Below are 13,201 nucleotides of genomic sequence, written 5' to 3'. Positions count from 1 at the left end.
CGGGATACAAATAGCATAATCCAACAATGCAAGTATTCAGCTACATTTGATTATATTGTTGGGTACCACACAACACGTACGCTCGACATTACACACTTAGAATTATAAACCACGCAATAATTGTGTTAGGCTGGCGTGAGTAAGGAGGGGAGTGAGAGAAAGAAAGAAACAAGCAAATATGTAGTTTTTCGGTGCGCAGCCACTAAAGTTCCTGAATTTGGACGGTTGCATAAAACAGAAAAAAATAGATTGGGCTACATGGTAAAAAGTCCGGCGAGCAAATTGATTTAATGCAAAACAATTTAAAACGTTATTAGAAACGTATTTTATTAAATTTGAAACGTACTTTTAGCCAGTTATGCTAATTTATCAGTACAACCACACGTTAATTGTACACTTAGTTCAAATCCATGTTTTTTTAATTACCCCTGAAAACGATTTTCAAGCATTAAAACTTTGGGTTATTGTTATGCGTTGCCTGGAAAGGTCAACAAAAGGCGCTTGCGGGTTACCCCAATAGGAAACGTCAAACAAGATACGCTTAAAGTTGGAAAGTATACAAGACCGTTAAGGCGACATGCGTTAATATGTTGCCTAGATACGCTTTTACAATTTCTTAACTTGAAAGGGTCTAACTGAAGCGTTTATGTGCTTTGAAATCAAGACAAGTAAATCAGTAACTTTGCGGCTGTTAAAACCAGTTTGTATATTTTGTTTTGTGTAACCAAAAATTTGACCTTCCTTACGGTAAACTTTGGCAACGTGAAACAGACTGCGCATCGATACACAATTTTTGATTAGGGATTTTCTCAAGAGGTCTGTTAGGCATAATAGCAGCCGCTTCGCAAAATGCAAAGTTATCTCTACAAGGTGTGATGTACAGAAGGGGAAAAACAAACCAAAAAAGCTTTATGGACACGATCAGAAAAAAACACAAAAACTAAAACGAACGATGTATTCTTATTTACGATTGGTTAAATGGTAAAACAAATGTACAAATGTATCGGAACACACCAGCTTGACTTTCTAGTTTGTGTATTGAATGTTTATGGCAGATTTCATCCCAAAACAACTGAATATTAGGCTAGAATACATAAATTTGTAACAGCGTTTTCTCCACTAAAATCGTACTTAAACACTGTTTCGAAATCAATTAATTTGACCCTAAATCGTTTGTTTCACAAAGTTTTGAAAAGCATTTTTACACACTACGGAGAAGAAAAAATGTTGAGCCCAACAATACAAACTACAAGTGGAAAAAGTACAGAAAAAAAGCACATAAACTCCATGCATTAAAAACATTATCGGACTTCGCGTTAAACTGCATATAATACAGTGCGGCTGGTGTCAAATAAAACACACGTGATGGGTTGACGTTATAAGACCATAATGTAATGGAAGTGGTTCAACAAATACGTGAAATTGTAGTCACTTTTACGAATGTGGAACAAGTTGATATATTTGCCAAACTAAACAATTTAAAACAGATTTATAATAAATAATGAGGCTTAAGATGCTCTGAAATCATTACACCGATTTTAGGAGACATTTTAGGCCTTTTAAAGGGCTCAAAAACTATGTAACATGCAGGCGACTCATGATTATAAATAAGTATATATCAATAGTGCAAATGCGACTTAAGCCAATGGGCTAGGAACATATATCATAGGCATAAAATCTTAATGACATCAACATGAATAAACATAGAATATAGGGTGAAAATTTTGGTGGATTATTTTGATGCTATAAATGGCGCTGGGTATGTTATTACCATCTACGATTTATACATGGTGTTGCTTGGTGTTATAACTTATAACCCTACTGTATGGTTGATATACGTGGTTCTCTATGCACGATGCACAATCAGTGTGATTTTCGATTGCAGTTTTAACCAAACCCAAGTCTAAATTTAAATTTATTTTGTTGAATTTATTTTAAAGCATCAAACCATTTCTTACGAAGATGGTTATATGGTGAAAACGACCCACTACATTATATAGGTCTGTTTGCAACTGCTATTGGACTGTGGTTTTGGGACATACGATTGCAACCTATAATACGGCAAACACGGATTAAAACAGACCGTACCTTGTACTATACAAAACATGCAAACGCACTAAATGCTTTACAAAAGATACAAAGCACCATATAGTGTTTCTTTTAACATATTATTTAACCCTAAGATAGTTACCTATTGTGTAAATTCAAGTACAACTGGTCCCGTCTGGTACTATGTAGGGTATGGTACCAGGGCACCTAAAATACGTTACGTACAAAACAATAAAGCAGATGAGGTCGAGTATTAAGGGCAGAACTGTCTGGTGAAGGCGCAGAATAATAGCTTCTATTCATTGATACATAGGTTTTAATACACAGGGCTGCACTATTTCCTAAAGGTGATTACAAAAAAGGGCAATATCTTAACACGCGACTGACTTTGGAGAAGCCATTAAGTAATGACTTTTTTTTCGAATATAAATCACGTGAGATGTGACGTCACCGATTTCGGAGCAGGTGCTTGTGATTTGAAACACGTGGAAAACTGTACAAAACTCTAACCTGCTGAAAGGCAAGCGACGTTAAATAACGTAAATGATCGTTTCATGGCGGTAAGCAGGTATGTGCGGCGACTGGTCAGACAAGTCTGTGGTGTTAGTTCTTTGACCGCCTTCTTGGCTTGTCAGTCGACGAGAAATGTTGGGTAAGTCCCAGAGTCGAAACTGCGTTCACATCACTCTGACGAGCGCTTCTTGGCCATTCTGATAAGGGTGTTAAATGGATAGTCCCAAAGCTTGCTGGATATGCCGAATCCTGTATAAAAGATGGTGTGATTAAAAGTCGGTCTCGTTTTTGTGTGCAAGGTTACAAGCACACGAATGAATATTAGTACGATGCGAAAAAGTTATATATTATTCCGTTGTAATGCAACTTGACCTAAACGTAAATAACTAATAGCTATGACATGGGTTGACATACCGTCCATATTCCCAAGATTTGTCCTTATTTTGAAGGGCAATGTCTAAGAAAATATATTGTACTTCAAGAAATGTCCTTGTTTTTGACTTGAGTCCATATTTTGTCTTATTTTCGACAATTACAAATCAGAAGCCCTGCTACAATAAAAATTAAACCTAAACCTGAGCTGTCGTAAGATGTACGAAGTATTTTCTACGAACAAGGAGTTACTGGAACAGTTTCTGGCAAAACATATGGCATGTGATATGTCATGGTTCGTATAAATGCAAAGAATTTTTCAAAAACGTTTGTTTCGTTTCGTATAAAAATTTATTTTTTCGGTAGTCCTTATTTTGGGGTCCAAGTCGATGGCAACGCTGGTGATAGCCTACGCAAATTTAAGAAACCAATGCCAACTTTTTTTCGGAGATACAACGAGTAAGAAGTAAGATTCGGTTCCTTTATACTTTCCATGTGTAAAAATGATCGTTTTCAGGTGACATAAAACCAAATTCCAAGAAACCAGTGCTTGAGCAAGGTTGATTGAGTAAATAAATGAAAAACGTTGAGACGCCAACAGGTAAATTTAAACAGAGTGGGTGTATCACCGACGGCTAACCTTCAACAAGGTCGATTCGCTAAGTCAACAGGAAAAGCAGTTAAAAAGGAAACGATGAGCATAAAACAGTTGCCACAAAGTTCAATGAAAGTACTTTTCGGTTTGTATTAAGGTAATATCTTTTATTTTAAGCTAACCCAACTGGTGGAAACTGGTAACATTTAAAACCAAGAGTTTTTTTCTTGATTCAAATGAGCTCAATGTAACATGTACTTAATAGTAGGGATGCGCCGAGCCGAGCCAGAACCCGAGTACTCGGTACCGAGCATCGCTATTTTTGATGCTCGGTGCTCGGCCGAGCAGTTGCACAAACTGACCCGAGCATTATATTTGCATATTCATGCCCTGCTAACATAGGTAACTAGTGTTCGAAAGGGTGTCTATGAACAAAAACAAATGATTTTTCAAATGTATTAGATTGTGGAAAAACGTGTATTTCTGAGGCCTGTAACAGCTTAATACACCGCTGGTGACGTAAGAGGCCTTGTAGAGCTAAAAGGTAGAAAGGGGATTTTTTGTGACGTCATAACGCACCGAGCGTGCTCGGCCGAGCACCGAGCATTAACGTGAGATGCTCGGTGCTCGACCAAACAGAACATTTGCAATTTTGGCACATCCCTACTTAATAGCGTAGAGTACTAAGTAATGTATTGCACTAAATGCCAATTAAAGTTACAAAATGCTTTAGGACGCTTTGCAACGTACCAACCAACAAACAGTTTTAAAATTTTACGTTTAGGGGCCCTGTGGGCAAAGCGCTGGGTCAACCGGGGTCAAACTTTAAGAGGATCAAATACCGAAAACTAATATATAAGTAAGTTTCAAAAAGTTCTAAACACTCTTTCTTGACCAAACGAGTGGAACAAACTAGCGTTAAACAAACGACTAAATCAATATGTGCCCCCTTAGGTATAGGAACCATAACTAACCATAAAACATAATGGACTTACCCAGATGTGGACTTTCGAAGTGGTGTCGCACATGATAGGCTCGAAGACGATCGAAGTAGGAGCCCTTGCGTGGTGCGCCGTAATGTAAATAATAGTGGGTCATGTCGTAGCACACGTAACCGAAAAGCACCCCAGCCACGAGGCTGTCGGTTACCGCGGCTGAGAACACAAGGCGAAACATAGGATAGAGGATGACCAGGAATACGGATGATGCGACCGGAGGAAAAACTAATCTTCCACTATCGAACGGCACCTGTAATAAGAATAGCAGGGTTGACTTTTAAGGCAAGACAATGGATTAATGGGTGAAAGTGTAACTATTGTGCATTCGCCAAGAGCTGTGGGGGTTTCTTTCTAAAAGACGGGCATTCTTTTTTGGTTAGATTTAGAAGCACCCAACAAATTTACACACACCTAGACTTTCTAAAGCAGGGGTTTCGGTGCCTTGGCCTGCTTAAACATTCGAATTCATATATGACTGCATGGGATAGTGTAATATAGGTCATACATGAAAAAACGAAGACTTCAAATGTGGGGTTCAGTGTGCTAATTGCAAATTGGGATTTGGTGGTCCCATATAAACCTTAGTATCATAGATATCGTCCCAGTGGTGAAGGAAACTTGTAAAAAAATGTGGTGCAACAAGCAAACAGGATCGCTATCTTTGCCTGGGCGAGCAACAAGTGCGTTCACAGATTAAAAAACACGCTCTTCCAACTAGGCCGTGTAACACTTTCATAAATTTTTAAACATTATGGAGGTCGTTTTGGCGGTTCTAAAGCAACGACCTAGACGATATTGGCTCAGCCGTGTTTACTCGGTACATATTTGACTATTAGGTGTTCTTGCGCCAATCTCCATAAGCTCCTATTCATGTCACTAACTTAGCACATGAGATCACTAGCAATGGCACCACCATACACACATAAATTGTCCGTAGTATTAGTTTTATTTCGAGCTATGTTTCACTTCCAATGACACTTTTTTAAAGACTGAAGAGACAATATATATATATTTTTTAATCTCAATAGTTGACGTAATTTTAGTTATGGCGTAGTATGAAAGATTCTGCGATACCTTATTAAGCAGAAAATACACGTTTTAATACGCTTCAAATTTGCTTTCGCAAAAGGTTTGAATCCGGCCGATTCGCAAAAGGTTTGGATTCGCAATAAATTATTCGAAATCTTTGTGAAAAATAAATTCGACACACCGAACATTTGGTATATTTCAAACCGGTTTGAAGAACATTAAAACGTTTGCATAAACGGTTCCCACTCAATTAGCTACATATCCTATCTCGCTTATTTTTCCCCTTTTACTAAATAAGAGAAAACAGATTCCCACACAATTGCCCATCCATGTCCTGTCTAATTTGCACACAATGGCGACATGAAGCCGCTATGGTCATAAGGGATCGACTGAATGGTGATACCCGACCAAACCGCGTCAAGGCAATATTGAAAAACGACAAAAGTGCTTCCCAAGGGGTGCACATAATCCCTTTTACCATGTGCTTTATGTCACCATAAAGTAACGCGTAAATAATTGGTAAAAACTAATTGATACTACATTATAATATTTCCTTCATTGCTATGCATCCCTACAGTGTAATTACTTATTACACGCTTATTGCCGAGTTATCATTTTATCGTCTTTCGCTGACAAGATGACGTTTTATGGTTGGACTTTTACCGAATAAGCAACTTTTATCGATTTGTTCTGTATGCGGCCGTGTTTAACTCCCATAATTGGTGCTACCATTACAGTAAAGGTACGAATAACCCTTACCAATTTCAATATATTGAGTAACCATATGCATTTTTAATTTCCTGACCGCCATGACTTACAAAAAGGCGTTTGCAGTAATTATTACCTACCTTACTGCCTCATAAAAAGGAAGATTAAATCAGTACGGTAACGCATTTCATTAGTACAAAGGTTTCCATCCAAGGGTTAAATATAAAATGCTTGACAAAAAATAAAAAGAAGGCAATATTATTGGTGTGTGGAATAAGTACATCAAGAAGCTTGCGTTTTTTTTAATTAACTTCCAGGAAAGATATCGGGAGATAAAATCAAGAAAAGGAAAATCCCCGCTTTACAGTTTCCATCTAACAACACAAAGTGAACCGGTGTGGCTAGCAACTCTAATACGCTCATGGAAACCTGCACCCGGCCCAAGCGGAAACTACGTGAGTTGCAAATCGCTTTATATCTGCCGCTATTATCTGATACTGTTTGGCTGAAAAGTGTACAAATCGGTGTCGAACATGGCATTGTACATATAGGGGAAATGTAATTTTCGTGGTAACGCTTGTTTGTCAACACGAAACCCAACACATGACCAAGCGGAAATAATGACATTGGGCAAATTCAAAAACTACATTCGATGATCAATTTATATCTATTGTTACTTATTGTTAAATCACGTAGCAACTGCATTAAGATCAGTGGAAAATATTATAAGACTGATATGCGTGTGCACAAAATCTTACAGAACAGTATACGAAAGATGGTGGCTTTTAGCTAATAATTTAATCTTTTGTAACTACTAAGTCTAAATTATACCTTATGTAAGTTTAGACAGCATTGCGTGAAAGTTCAGGGCATTTTTTTAGGAATTTAAATGTGTGCACCTAATCTCCAAAAAAACGAAAGTAGATCTGTTGGTTTCCAGTTAATTCGTCTTTGAGATGTATAGAAAATGACTACGCAATACTAGTGCAATAAACCTTATTGTTTTTTAACTTAATTCCAATCTTTGATGGACCCGAATCCCATCACAGGCTGGATGCGTTTAGGCTGTGTCGATATTTAATGCAATTTTGGTAAAGTTCGCTCTGATATCGGCAATCTGTTTTCAGTGAGCATTGCCTATCAGTTATCACAAATATAGTCTATTGTTTGGGCAGGGATTAGATTGCGCGCGAAGTAGTAGATATCCGTCCGGCCAGATGCCCTCACACTCATCGCCTGTCATTAATTTTGCATGACCCGATAAAGCACTGAGGTGACGCTGATTACAAATGGGACAGTCATTCGCCTGAACTCACACTTCCCCGTTAAGCGTCCAAAACTTGTACGGTAAGGGCTTTAAATGTAGAGCATAGGTTAAATTTATTCTTAATGTTTCCTTTTTATGTTAATCCCCATTTTTAAACCTGATTTATTGACAAAAAATTTAGAACGTATAATTTTTTAATGTGCAACATACAGTTAAAACATAGTATTCCTTAATGAAATGAAAGAGACTTAAAAAAATAAAATGGCGATTTTTGAGAAATAAAGTACCCTTCTTTAGTGTTGTCTATAGTTTTAGCATTTTAACTCTGCTATAAACTGTATGGTGTTAGTTGTGACAGATGACAAATCGCATCGTATAGCTGTTATAACTCTTAAGGGTTGAACAAAGTTGGTGTTGGCAGTTGGTGATGTATTAGTATTTAAAACAGCCTGTGGCAAGAACATTCATTAACAAACTTAATGAAGAGTGACTGTAACCCTGCTACTATTCACATGCTGTGGATATGACCTAGTTCATGCAATTCATCATTTTACATTCTTCCATATTTGCTTTTCCGGAACAAGTCCCTACACCTTCAATGGGTACATATGTGTAATGTGTAATTTGCAGTTTACCTGTGTTTGCGTGTGGATGTTAAATAAATACAAAGGTGTAAATATGATTTAACAGTGATTGCATACATTTAAGTACATATTGCACTAAATAAACAGTTCAAAGATCATTGATAAAAAACAGAAAAGCCACCTGAGTGCAAAAATAACACTGTTCAGCCATAGTGAAATGAACACCAATGGTTTCCAGACAAACAAAGAATCATGATTATTAAAAAAATACATCATGGCTCAGTCTGTTTTAGATTGCTACAACATAGGATTTGTTTCTTATTAAAATACTTTGTTCCTATGAAATGGAAACAGTTTACTTTTAATGCCTAGGGATGTTCAAAGTAGAATAATTGGGTATTCTAGAATAATTGATGCGAATCTAGAATATCGAATCCAATTCTTATATTCATTTTGACTGAGCAATCATTAATCATGACAACAACTAAAGTAGACCAGTTTAATACATTATAAAACATATGTTTCATTTATAATGTAAAAAAAGAACCAACCAAAACAAAGAAAAACACTAGGAAAAAACTTTGCACAACTGCATTGAAACTAAATGATCCAAAATCCACTTAGCCAGAAAAATTAGCATAAGGTTAAAAAATAACTTTTACAATTTTATTTAGTGACTATTATTGCCTTCAGTAGAAGTAATTATGTTGTAAGCATGCTGTGGTAATTTGATTTGTTGATGGTAGAGGAATGACATACACTCCCTAGTGTACTAATATATAACGTTTGTTAACCTAAAACAACTGCAAAAACAGGTACCCTAGCAAAGTTAAAACATTGGGTGATGTAAAGCTGGGACATTGGGTGGTTTTAAATTCCAATTAAACTACCAGCGATTTTGCAACACAAAATGTGAACTTTGCAGCGTGTACTAACTGCATTCTGTTTTTGGGATATTAACATACAATCCTATGCTTCCAATCGCTGCCTAACACCATGACCGTTAATTTTTTGTTGTGTCGGAAAAAACGTCGGAAACAATTAGATGCTGGTAAGACGTTGCAAAAAGTCGCCGGTATGTCATTTAATGGCATAAGCATAATCACGTGATCAGATGCGTAACAAGAGCGCTAATCGTTAATTGTTATAGCGACTCGTGACTTGGCGTTATAACGTTGTATAGCGCTCACTGCTTTGACGGCGACGATGCGCTTGCCGTCTTTGCAACTGGTACAATGACCGGGCGTCGACCTAAAAGCGCAACAGATGTGTTTACATTTTTGCCAACGACGAGAGCACACATTTATATCGGTTCCAATTACCCGATATAAACGGCAAAAATGGATTCGAATCTAACTGGATTCGAATCCAAAGGATTCGTTATTCTACTTTGAACATCCCTATTAATGCCTGTGCTATTTATAAATGTTGTTAAACTGGTTCTTATCTATTGACCACAACATAGTAATTTTGACACACAGAAATTTTCTTTTGCCATTGAACATTGAAAGACCGCAGTCTTTGATCTGGCATATGTTTGACAGTAACACATGCTATTTATACATACAGTTGCACAATAATTCTTAGCGCTTAGGTATACAGCAACCAGTACACATACCTTGTGGTGCTGGCCGTGCAGCAGAAAGTGCAGAGTGATAAGGAAATATGAGGTTGTGGGAGGGTCACTGTGAAAAAGCCACCTATGAAGTGAATATTCCAAAAAGGACCACAACAGCATACCAAGAACAAAAATCACTGGCATAGCTGAAGCTGACAATGAAAATGACGCCACTGCAATTAAAGAAAGGGTAATTAGTGCAATTGCTTATGAATGAGTGTAAAGACCCTTGCTTCTAAATAGGGTATATATATATTGCTTCGAGTACGGTAGTAATCCCTTTTGAACAGTGTGTTAACAACGGATTACACCGGTTTTAGTGCTTATGTAATTACATGAAGTGATTTCCACCTGTCAAAATGTTTGGACTGCCTATAACCCTATCTCAACACACACTTAAGTGACTATATCGCAAAATGCAATCCCAACTTAGCCAGATATTTTACAAATAAACCATCTAATCTGTAATACACACAGTAAACTTTGTTATATACATGTAAAGTTTAAAGATTTGATTACTTCTGTAAAGGTAATTGGTTGTTTGTAAGTAAAGGTATAATGTAGTCAAAAATTCACACACAAAAAAAACATACCTGAAACTAAATTTGAAAGTGCAACGTTTGAATCAGAAAACATTGAAAAACTGCGTAAAAGGAAAAGAACAATAACTGGCAACCACACGATGGGTATCACGTACCTGCAAAAACAACATAAAAATCAGATAATTTCAGCTAAACATTAAAATTTACCCCAAAACATTTCTAAACACAGTAGCATTGCAGAAGTATACATTTATATCTCTATAGATATGTCACCCAATGGCCCTAAGGACATGCTCTTAACTACTTGTGGCTTATAAGTACATTTTGTGGCTAAGAATATGTGGTGTTGGGTTTCAAGCTGTTGGATTAAGAGCATGTAGTTTTACAAATGTCATAGTACACTGGCACCATTCAAAAAGTACAGTTCATCCTACATGGAACAGTGCAACAAAAACAGTAATAAAACAACTGGAAGACTTATCAAACACATACCAAGGAGTGTTAGAAAAATACTCCACAAAATCGCTTTTAAACAAGCGCAAAGTTTTGTCGACTGGATCGTCAATCCATGAATGGTATTTTGCTCCTAAGTGACCAACTTGCCACAACATGGGTTCGTCCCAGTTAACAATTTCCTCTTCCTGTTAAAAATAGTTACAGGTTTGTATTGGTTACCATAATTAACTGCAACTAATCAGCTTCTGTGAATTTGTTTGTTTATATTTTTACATACGATACATGTTACTTCAATAAGAACATATTGATGTTTTTTTTAAAAACAATGGAACAGATAACCACTACATTTTTGTCAGAACCACTATATATTTGTCATATTTTTTTGCTTTTCAAATTTGAGCCACTCATTATGTAGCATATTTAACAGGATCAATATTCACATGTTTTTAACTACGTAACAGTAAGTTATTGTATCTATGGCATACATATAATATACTTTAGTATATTTGTAACATATAACTCATTTAACTCGAACCAAAACACTTAAAACAGAAATCTGGCAGAGGCCATTGAAAAGGTAAATTGGACATGTTAAGTAAATATAAGTAAGCATAAAATTTTATGGTGCACAAAATTAAAAGCTGAAGAGGGGATAAACTAGAGGAGACTGAGTAATAGCAACAACCTCTAAGCCTGAGTAATAGCAAATACAGTAAGACATTCCTCAAATACCTAGCAGCCACACATGCACAAAGATAGAGTGCGCACTAGGGACTGTAACTGCCTATGTATAAATTGAATCAAATATTTCACATATAACACAGTACAAAATACACATCTACTAACAGTGTTCCAGAGACTTTTAAATTAAGTGTACCTGAGTGTTAGCAATCCCATTTTGTTGCACATGTTTAATTCCATTTGATTTAGATGGAATATGACCATTTGTCCCATTGGAAGTGACCTAAAAATGATTAACAAAATGAAATAAATAAAAAACAACAATTTTCGAAAACCATCAAAAGCAAAATAGAAACAGATAAACTCAGTCAATTAAATTTAGAGTAAGTAACTAACCAGTTCCCAGGGATATTAGTAGAGTAATCAATTAAAAAAAGCTCTCTACTTTGCTACAGTGATCAATGTCATTAGGCAAAGCTCCCTGGAGGAAAAACGGTAATTAGAAACTGAAATATTACTGTCCATTGGTCATGTTAAAATACCACAAAGAAAAATAATTTTTAGTGTTTGGCATATGAATGGGTGTTGTTCCGTTTCCTTGGACACACTCTAAATTGAGCCAGATGGTATAAATTAACACTTACATGGTTATCTGAAGATTCAGATGTGTCACAATAATCAGCAATATAATACTGCCTCAACCATCTATATGCATTTTTGCTGTGAGTGTGGGGTCCATTTTCCATTATTTTGGTGACATCTTTTCCATGTCGAAGGCTCAAGATTTTGCTTCCACCTGAAATACCACAATATTGTATTATCAATTAAGTTTGAAAGCCATAAAAAAGCTACATAAAACACTTCCATGCTTTAACATTTTTCCTTCCTTGTAAATAAACACAAAGTGTAATGTAAACAATAAGTTAGCCTGCTCTTACGTGAATTACCTGGATGAACATTGACAAACTTTGTGACATCATAAACCTTTCCACAGTGGATAACAAGCGTTTGATCTTTGCTGCTTATTTGAGCTATATCGTCTTTGTTCATCTGAGGCATTGTGCTTTTACACAATAATCCACACTTGATTTAAATCAATTCAACATCAATAAATAAGAAATACAAAACCTAACAAAGGTAGTTTAATGTTAAACTGATGAGCGATAGTTTCAGTTTAAAAATAAGTCTTTTTTAAGTAAAAAAGAACAAGAGTCATTTTTATTTGTACATACAAAAAGCTTTAACATATGTTTTACTCATCAAAAAAAGTCTGATTTGGCAAGTGTAGTTACTCCCAGAAAATATAAATAAGACTGCTTTGTGTCATGTATGAAATATGAATTATGCGACTGCTCTTTTCAAACGCACCTTAAAATTAGTCGGTCATACGAACATGCCAACTCTGAATACAAATACTGTTTTAAATACACATTAGCACTAACAGTGTTCCGTATTCCGATCAACCGTAATGTATAACCGCCATTAACCGGTAGTTTTTGTTCTGTTCTTTACTTCTTCATCGTATACCGCAGTTACTTTTCTGACCACAGTTATTTCAAGTGCCTGTTCTTCCGCACGATGTCCCCTAGCTGGCGTCAATGACTAATTTATCAAGCCATCCAACTATAAAAAGATGTACGCAGCAGTCATCGCACTCAGCCCTGTTCTCCCCTTACTCGAAATGACGTAATGCCGAGGTTGCCGAACAGTCGCGTGATTTATGCGCGCTTGAGTGATTTTGTCGCGGTACAGTGCGCGATGGAAAACGGTCCATAAATCGTCTGTTATG

General features: G+C 36.4%; 1 protein-coding gene across 1 annotated transcript; it reads right to left on the bottom strand.

Annotated features, from left to right (window-relative positions):
- Positions 1-35: 35 nt before the first annotated feature.
- On the bottom strand, positions 36-12,559 carry LOC145229530 (fatty acid 2-hydroxylase-like). The gene is made up of 8 exons (XM_080094889.1): positions 12,360-12,559; positions 12,057-12,208; positions 11,609-11,695; positions 10,768-10,916; positions 10,327-10,430; positions 9,734-9,906; positions 4,525-4,777; positions 36-2,811 (listed from the first exon to the last, which is right to left on the bottom strand). Exons 1-8 carry the CDS (start codon positions 12,469-12,471, stop codon positions 2,732-2,734), a joined length of 1,110 nt encoding a protein of 369 aa, XP_079951015.1. The 5' UTR covers positions 12,472-12,559; the 3' UTR covers positions 36-2,731.
- Positions 12,560-13,201: the final 642 nt, after the last annotated feature.

Source organism: Phallusia mammillata, chromosome 1 (genome assembly GCF_965637545.1).
Source record: "Phallusia mammillata chromosome 1, kaPhaMamm4.hap1.1, whole genome shotgun sequence".
In the NCBI taxonomy this organism is placed as follows: domain Eukaryota; kingdom Metazoa; phylum Chordata; class Ascidiacea; order Phlebobranchia; family Ascidiidae; genus Phallusia; species Phallusia mammillata.
Note: the sequence above shows the minus strand (reverse complement) of the source record. Positions and strands in the feature narration are given on the sequence as shown.

Excerpts from the sequence above, each read along its gene's own strand:
- LOC145229530 (XM_080094889.1), bottom strand. The coding sequence starts at position 12,471 with ATGCCTCAGATGAACAAAGACGATATAGCTCAAATAAGCAGCAAAGAT. Across the intron at positions 4,778-9,733 it reads TGCACGGCCAGCACCACAAG|GTGCCGTTCGATAGTGGAAG; the intron begins GTATGTGTACTG and ends TTCTTATTACAG. Across the intron at positions 2,812-4,524 it reads CTTCGAAAGTCCACATCTGG|GATTCGGCATATCCAGCAAG; the intron begins GTAAGTCCATTA and ends TCTTTTATACAG.